The sequence below is a fragment of the Myotis davidii genome, unplaced genomic scaffold, assembly GCF_000327345.1.
Source record: "Myotis davidii unplaced genomic scaffold, ASM32734v1 scaffold599, whole genome shotgun sequence".
Classification (NCBI taxonomy): Eukaryota; Metazoa; Chordata; class Mammalia; order Chiroptera; family Vespertilionidae; genus Myotis; species Myotis davidii.
In genome coordinates, this window is record NW_006290772.1 from 567510 (window position 1) to 583555 (window position 16046).

Consider the following 16046-nt stretch of genomic DNA (forward strand, 5'->3'; position numbering starts at 1 on the left):
CAGGGGTTACCCACCCCCGTCCTAGTTCATAGGTTGACACTCAACCACTGAGACATGCCAGCTGGGCAGAAGCCCTGAGTCTTATAATCTACTAGAGGCCCGGTGCACAAAATTTGTGCCCAGGTAGGGTCCCTAGGCCTCGCTGGTGATCAGGGTGGATCAGGGATTTCCTGCTGCCGGCCAGGGCCTTCCTTTGTCCTGCGCCACCCAATGGTGATCAGTGCACATCATAGCGAGCAGTCGAACTCCCGAGGGAACACTTTGCATATTAGCCATTTATACATATACTAGAGGCCCGATGCATGAAATTCGTGCAAGGGGCTTGGCCCTCACAGCCTTGGTTTTGTCCAGAAGGTCATCGGGCTACCTGGTCTAATTAGCATATTATGCTTTTATTATTCTTAATAGATTATGGGCTTCATGCCTTGAGGGCTTCATTACTTATGGGGTATTAATTTGGAAAGGGGGCTTGAGCAATCTATTTGAATCTTAATAGATATAGATTCTGCCAATATCAACTGAAAATTTTACCCATAAAGAGGATGACAAAAATAAAAGAAAAGAGGATGGCAACTAGTCCAATAGGGACAAATCATCAGGGTTCCTAGATTCAGATACAGTATGGTCAGAAGTGGAATAAAAGATGCTGAAGGGTCAATCAGTTCACCTGATTAACTATTTTGACAGCTACTGTCAAATTCTAGAATGATTTTCCCCTTTCAGGAGAAAGAAATTCTGGCAGGTCACTTCCCTAGGAAGTCTCAGCTTAATAAATGAATAGGGACCTGGCCAGGTATCTCGGTTGGAGCATCGCCCTGATGCATTAAGGTTGCAGTTTCAATCCTCGGAAAGGGCAAACGATCAACCAATGTATGCATAAATGGGTGGAACAATGAATTGCTGTTTCTCTCTGGGGGAAGAAAAATCCCAAAGAAAACTGCTTTAAAACAAACAGAGGTACAAAGAAGGATGCCCTGGCCAGTGTGGCTCAGTTGGTTGGGGTCATCCTGTGCACTGAAGGATTGTTAGTCTGATTCCTAGTCAGGGCACATGCCAGGGTTGAGGGCTCAATCCCCAGTTTGTGTGTGTGTGTGTGCAGGAAACAGCTGATCAATGTTTCCCTCTTGCATAAACGTTTCTGTCTGTCTCTCTAAAAAGCAATTTTAAAAATAGATTTTTTAAAAAGTGTATCTCTTAAAGGGCATAGACAAAAGGAATAGATTCAGAAACCTATTGAGGTTTAAAATGCCACAATTAGAACTGTTTTATTACTCTGAAGCAGGGCTGCTTTACAGCAGTGGGTTGAGCTTAGGACAACGATTCATGGCCAATCTGGAGAAAAGTTTCTCCAAGCTGATTAAGAGGGAGGATTGGGAAGAACACCTAGTAGTTCTCAGAGCCACATCACGCGTGATGAGGAAGACTTTGGGAAGGCTGGAGGCACCTGAAGCGCCAAAATTTGCAACAATCTCTTTTACAACGTCCCAGCTCTTTGCAGTAACAGAAGAATCTAGGAGGCTTTTGTTTTTGTAGAGGGGCCTTCATTTGCCGAAGCTGAAAATAAAAATTCTTAGCAGTCTTGCTCTGGCTGGTGTGTCTCAGTTGGTTGGGCATTGTCCCTGCACCCAAAAGGTTGCAGATTTGACTCCTGGTCAGGGCACACGCCTGGGTCGCGGGCCAGTCTCATCCAATGCTGATGAGACTGGTCCTCGACGACCAGCAAACGAACTAGCTGATGATAAATTGGAAAACCCAGGCTGGTAGGTCTGAGTAATTGTCAAACTCTTCAACAGATGTGTGAGGGTCCTCAGTTGCTCTAGGAAAGTCTCTAAGGCTCATAATTCAGCGTTAGTCCAAGGAACATATGAAGCTTGAGGCCTATTAGGATCCTCAGAGGGCTGAACTTGAAATTCAGAGAAGAAAGGCCCCAGAGGTAGAGCCGCAGGCAAAGAAGTGATGGAAGAAGAGCCTGAGGCGAAGGAGCTGGGGTGGGGGGTGGGGGAAAGGACAAGAAAATGCTGGAGGCGAAGAAGCCATGTCCTCTCTCTTTGGAAGTTCAGTATCTTCAGTTAATTCTCAAACTTCATTGCACAATGAGGCAATTTCAGATTCTCGGTAACGTTTGAAGTTTCAAAATAGCATTTTATTTATCTTTGCCAGTTTTAGCGCATGGATTGTCCAATTGCTTTAAAGAAAAGTTTGAGAGTCTCAAAGATTCTGCAAAATGGCCACTGATACTCTTTATTTTTTTTTTAAATGAGTCTATTGATTTTTATTTTTTTTAGAGAGGAATGGAGAAGAGAGATAGAAACATCGATGGGCTGCCTCTTGCACGCCCCCTATTGGAGATGAGCCCGCATCCCGGGCACATTCCCTGACCGAGAATCCAACCTATGACCTCTTGGTGCATGGGTGATGCTCAACCACAGAACCACAACAGCTGGGCGCCACTGATACTCTTAATTACTTTTGTACTCTTGGTTAGACAAGCCCATTTGAGTCAATATGTACATAAAGAGTCACTGAGACTTTCAAACATAATAATTTCAGGCGGAGCGCCTTTAGGAAGGGCGTTCCGAAAATATTTAGGTAACTGTCACCCTATTTTCAGAGGCTTTTCTAAACAGCTCAAGCAACCTGCAGCCAATCTCACTTCAGAACAGCTTGATCACAGAGAGTCCTGGCCCCAGGCTTTTTTTTTTTTTTTTTTTAAGCAAATTCTTTAATGGAGACAGTCTGTTCTGGGAACACACAATCCAAGGCTGAATAACAAACAGAGCAGCCCCTAGAAGCACTCTGATTCCCCCTAGGCCCTAGGGAGTCTGGCCAGAGCACCAAACTAGCTCACGAACAAACGAGACCTTTAAGCAAAACAAAAGACTCAAAACAGTTCCAGAATAAAGCTTGAAAAGCTCCAGAACAAGAAGCGGAAGTACAGTTCCGAGAGAAGACTTACCCTTTCCAGCTCCTGAAAGGAGACAGTGAACTCAAGACAGCTCTACGGGCGCCAGCACCTGCTTGCCCCTCAGGCCGAAGCAATCGGGGTCTCTTCTCTGGATCCCGAGAGCCCCCAAAATTCGTCGGTAAAAAAAAGTCGACTAGGCATTTCATCATCAAAAAGGATTTATTCAGGAAAAAGGAAGGGCTGCAGCTCAGAACTTACAGACTTGGTGAGCCACGTGCATTTTCGGTCGAAAAAGGATGGAGAAAGTGCTTTATAGAGGGCACGGGAAGTTAAGGGGCGGGGCTGACACGACCATAGAGCTCTGTTGTAACGCTAGAGTTCTTCCGGTAGGCCTCCCCCGATGTAGGGTGTGAGAGCGCCCCCTTCAGGCCTCTCAATTCTGTCTAGTTGAGGTCTCTATCACAAATTTTGACACTGGCAACCTTATTGAATGGAGCCCCTGGGTGAGCCCCTGGGGAGGGCGGCCGAAGAAAAGGGTCTGGGGAGAGATGAGCGGCGACCTCCGAGATGTTCGCTGGCGCCAGGGCATTCGACGTCAGACGTGCTACTCCAACCGGCGCTTCTCTGGGGCGGAAATCGCTCCAGCACTTCCGCCGGTTCATCCAGAAAAACAACAGCTCTCCCAAAGGTACTGACTTTTTTTTAAGAATTAGCCTTTGCTATAGCTGATCCCAGAATATGCTATGCTAATTTTCTAACCTAGCTGGCAGCAATGGCTTAAATAACAATGTAGAAACCATTGTGTTAGTGCAGGAAAAAATTAGATATAGGTAGAAAATTAGACAGGGAGATGGATGTACTTCTTTCATTAACCAACTATTAATGAGGGAATGATGGCATCATGTGATATACTCAGACTCTGGAGTCAGACTGCTGGACTGAGTCTCAACTTTCCTTCTTACTGTGTGGCCTTAAGCAAGTTGTGTCTCACCTTCCCCCAGCAAAAAAAGTAGAGAAGTTGGGTTGAAGAGGGAGTGGTCCCTTTGGGGACAGAGCTTGGGGACTTGCCCGCCGTACCCCGGGAATTCTTGTCGGGCCACAGACATGAGTGTGGCCAGAGTACGAACTCCACCTGCTCGTCTGTTGGAGTTTATTCCTCAGGAGTCTCCATTCTGGTGGAGGAGACAGGGCAGGTGGGCACCTCCAGCGGCAACCTGTTTTGGAAACACAGGGTCAAACGTGGCTTTTCCAGCCTGGCTGTGTTCCTGGCCTAGCCCAGCCCAGCCCACCCCCCGGTACCGAGACTGGCATTTTCCATCCATTGGGTGGAGTTGGCACTAAGACCTGCCCACCAGAGGGGAAGACAGAACCATTGAAGTCTCCTCAGGGTGCTTGGTGGGTGGAGATAAAAGGGGCATGAAGTTTTCCTTCTTGCCAGTGTCGCCGGGGGGCTCATTCAGCTCTCCGGGGAAGGGGGGGGGGAGTCCTGAGTCTGTCCTGACTGGGAAGCCCTGGAAGGGTCAGAGGGCGTCCGGAAGCTTCCCCCTCCCTCCCCGCAGTGCCAGCTGCTGGCCGGGAGCACCTCGCTGTGGCTCCCGTGGTTTGCTGCACTTTGAGATCTGTTTGCTTCCAGCGTTGTGAAATTTCCCAGGTTTGTTCATGGAAAGCTTGGGCTGGTGACATCTGCCAGGGAATCTGACTTTCTCTTCCTGGAGGTGAGGCAGGGACGACACTGTTGGGGGATAGGTTTCTTCTTTTTTCTTTTTTAAAGTAGTCATTTATGTTAAAGGAGCCACGTGGGTTCTGTAATTCGTGAGTCCTCTGTGGGCACCTACTTTGTCCCCTATCAGAAAAAGACACTTGGGGATGCTGTCAGTCTGTAATGGGGTGGACTGAGATGGACCTGGGCCTGGGAGAGATGTGGGGTGCGGGCACAGTCGGGGAGACTATGGGCTTACTCAGAGGGCACCTCCCAGCTTTGCCAGAGCCTGCCTTGCCAGCCAGTCTTGCCCGGCATGATGAAACTCTTCAATGGCTAGGTCTCCCAGTACATCTGTAGCTTCCATCCGGGAAAGATGGTGCTGAGGAGACCATGGTCCTGGGCACTGCTGGTCTCATCAGAAATGAGCTGATACTTACGTTTGTCTGCTGTAGCCAACATCTGGTCTCTCACTCCTGTGGGATCCATGCCCTCCCCAAGTGCTTTGTGGCAAGCGGGTGTTGACATGAGCAGTCAGCAGGGTCCAGCTGGGGTGTGGTTTGGCATCAGATGGCCCTGGGTGACCCTAGCCTTCGCAGGCCTGCCCCAAACTGTTCAGCAGCAGAAGGGTGTCCTGGGAAGTTTGGGGAGATGATGCTCCTCTCCATCCTGCTTCATTCCCACTCTTTTCTTATAATATTTCAAAAGTTGATTTTTAGAGAAAGAGTAAAGGAGAGGGGGAGAAAGAGAAACATGGATTGGTTGACTCCTGTACACACCCTGACCAGGGATTGAACCGGTGACCCCTCAGTGCACCAGATTATGTTCAACCAACTGAGCCACACCGGCCAAGGCACTCCCACTCTTGAACTTGCAACTTTGCCCTAACCCTTCCTGTTCCCTTGTTGAGCTCTATAATGTCCTCTGAATTCCTGTGTCCCATACCAACTTGGGAATCCCACAGCAACCCCCAGCCCGGGAACCTGCCTCAGCTCTGCCCTCCCTTATGGGACTAACTCTTTGAAAAACAGCTGGGAGGAAAGTGTGCCAAGATGCCATGTGAAACAGGCCAGCTCTATTTGCTGGTGAATTCCTGCACCTTGACAGTGTTTCCCTGTGCCGGCCTATGGGGGCAGGCATTGGGAAGAGCAGACGCAGCGTAGTCCTGCAGCTGCTGGTCAGGCGAGGAGCTAGCTCAGGGGTGGGCAAACTTTTTGACTCGAGGGTCACAATGGGTTCTTAAACTGGACCGGAGGGCCGGAACAAAAGCATGGATGGAGTGTTTGTGTGAACTAATATAAATTCAAAGTAAACATCATTACATAAAAGGGTACGGTCTTTTTTTTCAATAGTTTTATTCATTTCAAGCGGGTTGTAGTTTGCCCACGGCTGAGCTAGATCAATCTAGGTTGCTGGCAGGTGCTCAGGGTGGAGGCTGAGTGCATTCAGGTTGAAACTGATGTCAAGTCCCCTTGATGGCATCTTTCTCAAGGTAACTTCTTCCAAAAATGATTCTTGCATTGCTCTCCACCTTGCCCTGATCCCCAGTGATGTCAGAGAGACTTGATGGGACTGCTCTGCAAAGTGGGATGTGTCTGAGTTAGGAGGGACCCTGTAGGCTACCTAATACAGCCCCACCCCCGTTTCACAGGCAGGCAGGGGGTGGCTAAAGGCAGGATCTGCTGACTCAGGTCATACTTTCCTGTTTTTGGTGCCTCCTCCTCACCACCTTGGTCCTGGACCTCCTCTAAGATTGTCATCATCTGGGCTCCTCTGGTGCCTGTACTCTCTAGGTGGGACAATCCCCAGGGATTTTCTCCTATATTTTCTCCCTTGCTCAAGGCCATTGTCACTGCCCACCCCTCACCATCTGGCTCACTCTTGCTAGTGGTCACTACTGGCAGCACCTTTCCTCTCGTGACTCACTCTTACTAAGTGCTCACTGCATACTGGGAGTGGGAGCAGCAAGGCCCCAGTCTCATCCCTGTGGAGTGCTCCAGTGTGAGCTCTGTCACCCTTCTCCCCCTTCCTCTCAGGGACTAGCCTGGCCATCCTGGGCCACCCAGGGGTGCACTTTCCTCCTCGGTCAATTACTGCTTCGCATACCCAGGGGCTTCCCAAGGTGGCCCATCCTCAAGTGTCCAGACCTGGTCTGGCCTTTGTCCTTGGACCCATGACCCGCTTCCATCAGGTGATCACCAGAGTGGGTAGGTCTTGGGCCACATTTGTTGGACCCCTGGTGAATTCCTGCCCATCCCTGGCCAGGCCACCATGCCCTTGCCCTTGTCCACCATTCAATCTTACCACTTGCTCAGCCTCTGCTGGGGACCAGGGGTATTAGCCATACCAGGCTGCACTGCCGTACTCTCGTCTGCTGGGTGCAGGCCTTGGGGGTTGGGAAGAGTCCAGTCTCACAGTTTGTCTGGGAGGGGTAATTAGCACTTCCCCACTCCAAACCAGCCACCCTCATTCTCATAAAACCCCAGCCATGCCCACAGTCCCTTTCCTTTCCCAAGCCCTTCCTGAGTCAACCTAGTGTCTCCCTTCCGGCCTGGCTCAAATGTGCCCAGCCTGGCCTGTCCCACCAGAGTACTCAGGAGGGACAGGCACCTACCCAAGCAGCCTGGTGATTGGTCTTGAAACCTGCACCTCGCCTCTGTCCATGGCAAGGGTGCCTGCAGCCCAAGGAGACAGCACCCACAGTAGATGGCCGCTGAAAGAGGATGCTGGAGCAGGGAGGTGGTGTCATGGGGCATCCAGCACTTGTTTTTCCTGGGGAAGGAGTCTTTCCTCTGCTAAGTCTGTTGTGCTTGAGTATTTCTTGGCAGCCTCAAGGATTCTCTTGCAGGCCACTTGCCTGGCCACCTTGCAAGCAGATGCTGGGGCTCCTAAATCTGCAGCCTGTGTTGCCTCAGCCCGCTGCGGCACCTCCTTTGGCGGATAGCTCCTCCAGCAGCATCCTGCCTGGCTCTCAGCCCTGGGCCCTCAGACACTGGGTCTGGGCTGGAAAGGTACCCTCAGGAGTACTCGGAAGGCAGGCCTGGGCATGGGCTTGCCATAGGAGGGCAGATCCCTGAGAAAACTCCAGCTCAAGGTCCAGGCCTGAGGATAAGCTGGGGAGAGATGTGGAGGGTAACCCTTTGGTGGTAGAGCCATACCCCCCCCCCCCCCCCCCACACACACATACACACACACACACACACACACACACACACACACACTGTGGACAGCAGCTCAGAGACACTTGGCTGGTGAATAACTGTTTCCTAGAGCATAGACGACTCTAGCTCAGTATGTGGCAGAGGGCAGTGCTTGGCCTTGCCACACATGAGGGCCAGGGGAAGAAAGCCTGTGGGGCCCTGCTCAACCCCACACTCCCCAGAATGGGTGTGGCCGGGCCATAACACCTCCTTTGAGCTCTTGTAGGGGCAGAGTAGGGGGAAGACTTGGGTGTCAGCCTCCTCCTCCCACCCCTACTCTCCAGCGTGTCCTCAGAGGTGGAGGCTGAGCTCCCGGGATCCTTACCCAAGGAACCAGTTTTAACTACCCTGCTGCTGGGGGACGGAGTGAGTACCTGCTCTCCCTAGCCAGTCCTGTACTTTCCCAGGTTCATGGCCATTCTGGCCCCAGACATCCTCCCTGGCTGAGCCTAAACATAAAGGGATGACTTTGCCATGACCTTTCTTAGTGTGAAGATCCCTCCATCCCCAGTGTGTTGGTGAGGACTCAGAACTGATGCCGAGACCGGTTTGGCTCAGTGGATAGAGCGTCGGCCTGCGGACTGAAAGGTCCCAGGTTCGATTCGGTCAGGGGCATGGTCCTGGGTTGCGGGCACATCCCCAGTAGGAGATGTGCAGGAGGCAGCTGATCAATGTTACTCTCTCATCGATGTTCCTAGCTCTCTATCTCTCTCTCCCTTCCTCTCTGTAAAAAATCAATAAAATATATTTAAAAAAAAAAAAAAAAGAACTGAGGCCAGCAATCAGCTCCAGGCTGGGAGGACAGTGGTGGAGCAGGAAGGGGCACGGAGAGGAGACAGGATGGCGTCCTGACCCAAGGGAGGGAAGTAGGGGCCAGAGAAAGGGGGGCTGGAGGATAAGGGAGGCCTGACACTGGGACAGGGGTCTGGAAGGGCAGAGCAGGCCCAGCAGGTTTTATCCAAGAGTGAGCATTGGGAGACCCCTGAAGAGCTGCTGAGCTGGTAGGTTTCCGCATCCAGCCCTGTGCATACGAGCTGGTCCCTTTGGCTCCTACAGACAGCCCGGTTAACAAGTAGGAAACTGGGCAAAAATAGCCTGGGCCATGACTAGTCCCACGGAGGAGCCCTTTTCTCCTGTGGCATCATGGAAACATCATGAGTGGACACAGGGTGGCCAGGCCCTGACACACAGTCACCTGACCCACCTGGCCTGGCAGCATTGATTTCCTTACCTGCTTTTGGACTCTGTCTCTTCCCATGAAAACTCTCCTGTGCTCAACCCCTGTGTGATTAAATCCTGGTCTGCCTGCACAGTGGGTCCCTACCTGGGGGTCCACCCTCTGTCTGTCCAGGTGTAGGCTTGGTCATGAATGAGTGGGGGGCCAGTTGCCTCCTGGTGGCGAGGCTGGGCATTTCGTTTCTGTCCCAGCAACCCCAAGTTCATGAACTGCAGGTGAGGAGAGGGGCCTGCCTCTGGCTTCCCAGGGAAGTCTTGAGTGCTCTTTCTTTCTTCTCAGCCTGATTGCATCGTCCAGTGGCTGTCCACTGCCTTGCTCACGAGGCCCTCTCACTTTCGGTTCCAGGTGGTCTTTGGCAAGAAGCTTCCTGCCTTTGCCACTATCCGCATCGACCAGCTACAGCATGAGAAGAAGTATGACATCTACTTTGCTGATGGGAAAGTGTATGCCTTGTACAGGTGAGAAAGGAAGCATCAATTTGGGCTCCTAGGGTCTGGCCAGCCTGCATCTGAGGGGCACTTTATGGCAGGCATGGGCACATCTCCGTCACTTCCTGTGCTCCCCAAAACCCTCAGTAGGGTGGGGACACTTGGTGCAACATGGATGTCAAGGGCCAGGTGGCTGGGTTCCTGTCCTCCGTTTCCTCTCTTGTAACGAGACACAACACCCCTCCTTAGATGGGTACAGATGGGGGCAGGAGGTGAATCAGGAAAGTGCTCCTGGCATAGCACCCAGCGCCTGCTTTCTGGAGCCTTTCAGGGTGCACAAGAGCTCCTGCAAGTCAGGCTCTTGGCCCATAGTGGGAAAACCCCACAAAGGGATATGGTTGTCATGGGGTAGTCCTAGTCTTCCCGGTGAGGGGCAGCCCTGGCTTGGCTAGAACCTGGGCTTCTGACCCCAGCCCCCTGTATGGGCTCATCTTGTTCCCCTGACATGGGTTATTCTCCTGGATCGTAGATCTAATCCCATCTTGAGGCCTTGCTTGACATGGGCCCTGGCAGGGAGCAGTTTCTGACCCCATGCCCGGCACCATCTGGCTCACAGGTCAGAGCCATGGAGGGCATGGGTGGGAGTGCCTGTTCTGGCTCCTGCTCCAGGGCATCTGCAGAGGCATGGAGCGAGGGGCCGTGAGGAGGTGGCGGTGCTTGCTCCAGATGGCAGCACTGAGAGTCTGTGTGGGGCGGGGGGCTCTTGGTGTCTCCTAGGCAGCTGCTGCAGCATGAGTGCCCAAGGTGCCCTGAGCTGCCACCTTTCGGCCTCTTCGGGGACCTGGAGCAGCACATGAGGAAACAGCATGAACTCTTCTGCTGCAAGCTGTGCCTCAAACACCTCAAGGTGCGCCCCACCCTCACAGTCCCCACCTGGGGCGCTCAGGGACACAGGGAGGGCCCCAGGCAGAGGTAGATGGTGGCCAGGCTCTGTAGGGGGTGGTAGGGCAGGGCTTAGCCAAATAGCTGTGAGAGGCTGGTTGCTGTCTCTGACTGTGGACAGGCCGGACTCTGGGGTCCCCAGCATCCTCCCAGTTCTCTTGCCTCACAGAGCACTTCCTGTGTGAGCTCAGGCTGCACACAGCCCAGGCAGGGAAGGGCTCCCAATGACTATGTAGTCCCACCAGGCTCCTGGTAACTGGGGCAGAGCTGGCACCTCTCCATAGTTGGGCTGTGGGAAGAACTGGGAGGCCTGGGAGCCTGCACCCTGTACCTAGCCCCATTCCTTGCAGATCTTTACATATGAGCGCAAGTGGTACTCGCGCAAGGACCTGGCGCGGCACCGCATGCAGGGAGACCCCGATGACACATCACACCGTGGGCACCCACTCTGTAAGTTCTGCGATGAGCGCTACCTAGACAACGATGAGCTGCTAAAGCACCTGCGTCGAGACCACTACTTCTGCCACTTCTGTGATTCGGATGGAGCCCAAGACTACTACAGGTGGGAGCGGGACAGCATGGGGCGGTCCCTAGGACACCCGGAGCAAGCTGGGCAGAGGCCACTGGTTGGGTGGTGGGGCTGACAGGGCTCCTGCTGACACTCTGTCAGCGACTATGCTTATCTGCGTGAGCACTTCCGGGAGAAGCACTTCCTGTGTGAGGAGGGCCGCTGCAGTACCGAGCAGTTCACCCATGCGTTCCGCACCGAGATCGACCTCAAGGCCCACAAGACAGCCTGCCACAGCCGGAGCCGCGCTGAGGCCCGCCAGAACCGCCAGATCGACCTGCAGTTCAGCTACACGCCACGACACTCCCGCCGGAACGAAGGTGAGCAGGGCCTCCCCTCTGCCAAGCAGGGCTCCCAAGGCAGGGTTCACATTTTCCTGCTCTGGAGGCTTCAGACCCAGTCCTGCTTCAGCCTTTCACGTGTCTGTCAGTGGGGACAAGGGATACCGGTTGAGCCTGCTTCTCTGAGCACGCTAGGACTACAGGGAGCTCTTTTTCCTGGAGATTTCCCCCAGCATCTTGGGTCTGCTCTTCTGGGGACCCTGGGACTCTCCCCGGGTTGGAAGATTGTTGAGCACCTGCTGTGTGTGGGTCCTGTCCCGAGGCTGTGCCGCTGGCAGGCCCGGACCCTTCTGCAACCCCACTTCTTGCTCTGACGTGGTACCCGGGCCATAGAAGCCTGGGGCTGGTGTGGAACCCTTGAGGTGTCTGAGCTTGTCCCTTGAGCTCACATGCTGTGGGGGCAGGGAAGCCTCTGCTATACAAGCCAGAGCACTAGCATCAGCCTGGCCTGGGCCCGTGACAAGCTATGTGCTGGCCATAGGGACCGTCAGTGGCGAGGACTATGAGGAGGTGGACAGGTACAACCGCCAGGGCCGAGCAGGCCGGGCCAGTGGCCGTGGAGCCCAGCAGAGCCGCCGAGGAAGCTGGAGGTACAAGAGGTGGGAGGATTTGCATGCTGCTGACATTCTTCTGGCACTACTGCTGCGATGGCAGTGGCCCACAGCTGGGCTGGGAACAGGCACAAGAGTCAGAGGACTCTGGCCTTCTGGCATCTGGTGTCCTGGACATGGTAATCGGATCTGCTCATTGTCTTCAGCGAGCAGATGTTTTCTCTTCTTCCCTCTAGTTCCAGCCAGACACTAGGACCTGCAGGTTGGGTGGGTGTGAGGTGCCTGTGTCACTTGGAGGTTCACTGCAGCTGTGCTGTGTAACACCAGTGCCGCAGGCATATGCTCAGGCTGGGGGGCTGCCCTGGATGCCCTGCAGGATACATCTGGGGACCCCAAATGCTATCCCAGAGCACTGAGCCCAGGTGCTGCCTGTAGCCACAGCCTAAGGCTGAGGGAAAAACTGCTGCTCCACAGCTCCCTCTTGTGGCAAGGGAGGGTGGACCTGCACCCCCTCTGCTGGCCTTAGGCCTACATCCTGGCACACCTCCTGGTGACCAGGCTTCCTAAGGACAAGGCCCCCACCCCCACAGCCCCTTGCCCTGACATCGCTCTAGTCCAGGGCCTTGCCCCGTCTGAAGGCCTCCCCATCTCAGGGAAGAAGAGGACCGAGAAGTGGCAGCTGCCATTCGGGCCTCGGTGGCCACGCAGCAGCAGCAGCAGGAGATACACAAGAGTGAGGACCGCGAGGAGGGCAGCAGGCTCAAGAAGGAGGAGGCAGGGATGTGGGGAGCTGAGGAGCCCCGAGGCCCCCGGCGCCTGCTACGGACTCAGGGTGAAGGCCCAGGTGAGCTGGCCCTGCCTGCAGGCATCTCTGCCTGTGCCTGGGAGCCACCTGGGAAGCTCCTTGGTCACCCCAGAGGGCCTGCTCCTGCCCCCTCAATATTGGTCAGCCCTGACATAGAGTCCTTTTGTGTCTTGTAGGCCCCAAGGAAGCCTCGACAAATGGTCCCGTAAGCCAAGAGACCTTCCCAGCTAACACCTCAGCAGCAGGGGCTACACATCTGAGGTACACATGCACGTGAACTAGGGCAAAAGTGTGGATCTCATGGAGGGTGGGTACGGGGCAGTCCAGGGCCTGGCAGGCCGCTGACCCCTCTCCCCTCCCTGGGTTCAGCACCCTTCCGCCCTCCACTTCGAAGCTCAAGGATGAAGATTTCCCCAGTCTCTGCACCTCTACTTCTTCCTCCTGCTCCACGGCAACAGCCCCGGGCCCTGTGGGGCTGGCACTGGTGTACCCTGTTCCTACCAGGGGCAGGAGCACCTTCCAGGAGGACGACTTCCCTGCCCTGGTGTCCTCCACCTCCAAACCCAGCACAGCCCCCACCAGCCTCATCTCTGCCTGGAATAGCAGTGGCAGCAAGAAGGTGGTGCAACCCACCCCAGGGGCCCAGGCTGCTGGTGGGGGCAGTCAACCCCCCAGGAAAGCTGGGAAAGGGGGTAAGGGCAACAAAAAGGGTGGGCCGCCCCCCCCAGAGGAGGAGGAAGAGGAGGATAGCCGCATTGGCCTCACCACCCAGGAGCTGCGGAGCGTGCCCACCACGGTTGCCGTATCCTCCCTGCTAGCGCTGGCTTCCACCCAGACCTTCACCAAAGTCGGCAAGAAGAAGAAGGTGGGCTCCGAGAAGCTGGGTGCCACATCACCCCTGTCACTGCCCCCTGAAAAAGATGGGCCCCCTGGGGCTGAGCAAGCCCCCCCGGCCCCTAAGGGCAGAGCTGAGGGATCAGTCGCTGTCATCGTCAATGGACACACAGAGGGGCCAGCCCCCGCTTGGAGTGTCCCCAAGGAACCCCCAGGGCTCCCACGGCCCCTGGGGCCCCTCCCCTGCCCCACACCCCAGGAAGACTTTCCAGCGCTTGGTGGTCCCTGCCGGCCTAGGATGCCCCCTCCCCCAGGTAGGTGCACCTGGCTCAGGCCTGCTTCTGAACGTCTGGGGAGGGGTTGGGGTAGTAGAGTCAGACTGGAGCCCCCTGCTGACCGAGTGCAGTGGTTTCCAGCTGTCTCGGAAGCACAGTGTAACTCCGGATGCAGATGCTTCATCTGTGATGAGCGTGACATTGGTCCACCATTTAACCTCTGTGTCCCTTTTCTCCATGTCAAATTGAGCAATCCTGGCACCCTCTGAAGACGGGGGCAGATGAGTTAACTTAGGCCAGCATTTGCTACAAGGCAGCGCACCATGTGTGCTGGCTCTGGGCATCATCAGGCTCTGAGCCTGCTCTTCAGGGGAGGTGTGGTCTGTGGATGGGAGCCTGACCTGGGTGAGCTGGGCAGCCTGTGGGATGCGAGGAACAAGGCCTGGCAGTTCCTGGCCACTGAGGGTCATTCCCAGGGTCTTGGCGTGCTACCCCGCAGGCTTCAGCACTGTGGTGCTCCTGAAGGGCACTCCACCCCCACCTCCGCCAGGTCTAGTTCAAGTCAGCAAGCCACCCCCTGGCTTCTCCGGCCTGCTCAGCCCCAACCCAGCCTGCGTCCCCAGCACTACCACCACCACAAAGGCGTAAGTGTGGCAGGCTGCCTGACCTGCCTTAGGGGCCAGCGGAGAGTGCCCTCACTTTCAGCCACCCCAAAGACTGAAGCCTCTATCTCCTGACCTCCAGACCCAGGCTGACACCAGCACCCCGGGCCTACCTTGTCCCCGAGAACTTCCGGGAGAGGAACCTGCAGCTCATCCAGTCCATCAAGGACTTTCTGCAGAGTGATGAAGCCCGCTTTAGCGAATTCAAAAGTCACTCAGGAGAATTTAGACAGGTCAGGCTGGTGGAGGGAGGCGGCGGGGGTGGGAGTACAGCCTGCCACCTGGGGCCTGGGCCTGGGCCAGGGGTGACTGGGTCTGGCTCTCGGTGGCAGGGCGTAATCTCCGCAGCCCAGTATTATAAGAGCTGTCGGGACCTGCTTGGGGAGAACTTTCAGAAGATCTTCAATGAGCTGCTGGTGCTCCTGCCCGACACAGCCAAGCAGCAGGAGCTGCTATCTGCACACACGGACTTTCGAGGCCAGGAGCGGCTGCCTGGCACCAAGGCCAAGAAGAATAAGAAGAATGCATGGCAAGCCAGCACCCAGCCTGCAGACCTGGACTGCTGTGTGTGCTCCACCTGTCAGCAGGTACTTGCAAATGGTGACTTCCACAGCCACCAGGCTCTGCACACTGCCCGGGATGACGACTTCCCCTCCCTGCAAGCTGTTGCCAGGACCCTCACATAGCTCCCACTATGTGGGCAGGAGTGGCCACAGCCATGAGCCTCCTTTGTCCCTGCTCTTCCTCCTGGGCTGACAGGCAGCCAGGTAAGGCCCTGTTGAGGCCACCTGCTCAGGCCCTTTGGTTGGCCGGCCCACCAGGGGTCACAAGGACAGCCCACTTCATATCCGCACAGTTAGGCAGGTTTCCTGCTGGGAACTGGGCAGATACCCCTGCCTCAGTGGTGGGCCAGTCTTGGCTTATATCTCATGATTTTGGAAGGTGCCAGGGGAAGAAAGGGCCAGTATGCCGGGACTTGTCCATGTTGTCAGAGGCAGTGGCCACAGTGGCCCAATCTGGGACCTCCTGAGCCTGAGGGCTGCAGCACTTTGGCCCCCAAGCCTGAAGCTGTGGGTCCACTGGTGCAGGAGTAAAACATTGAGTGTGTTGTGTAAACAGTTGGCTGTTTCATGATTCAAGAGTGTTCAGGATTAAAAGCAGACACAAAATTGTGCTACTTGAAGTTAAATCTTTCTACAAGAAGCTGAATCTGGGATCTCAAATTGCTTCTGACCTTTTATAAAACAGTTTATCTTTAAATAAATTTATTTTGCAATAATGCACATAACTGGCATTCTGAGCTTCTCTGCCTTGTGAGGTCACTCAGTAGTGAGGGGAACTCTGGGTCTACATGTGACAGCTCAGGTGGTCAGCCAGTAGAAGAAGGTCTGTGGGAAGAGCTGGGCAGCTGCGCTTTCCTTACAGGAAGCAGAAGCTAACCAAGAGGCCGCAGTTCTGGAGGCCGAGCACTGCCCAAACCTTCCAGGAATAGACACAGCCATGACATGCTTGACAACTGCACTTTGCACCCAGTAAACCTGTACTTCCAGAATGTGAGAGGCATACAGACACTGGGTTTACATGCAAAGATGGGGCGGC

At 54.8% G+C, this 16046-nt stretch overlaps 1 protein-coding gene across 1 annotated transcript; it reads left to right on the forward strand.

Moving 5' to 3' along the window:
- Window positions 1-6777: 6777 nt before the first annotated feature.
- On the forward strand, window positions 6778-15730 carry ZNF598 (zinc finger protein 598). The gene is made up of 12 exons (XM_015564055.1): window positions 6778-6811; window positions 9301-9499; window positions 10247-10376; window positions 10762-10973; window positions 11082-11299; window positions 11802-11919; window positions 12525-12715; window positions 12853-12937; window positions 13046-13824; window positions 14285-14429; window positions 14530-14680; window positions 14780-15730. Exons 1-12 carry the CDS (start codon window positions 6778-6780, stop codon window positions 15131-15133), a joined length of 2616 nt encoding a protein of 871 aa, XP_015419541.1. The 3' UTR covers window positions 15134-15730.
- The last annotated feature ends 316 nt before the right edge of the window (window positions 15731-16046 follow it).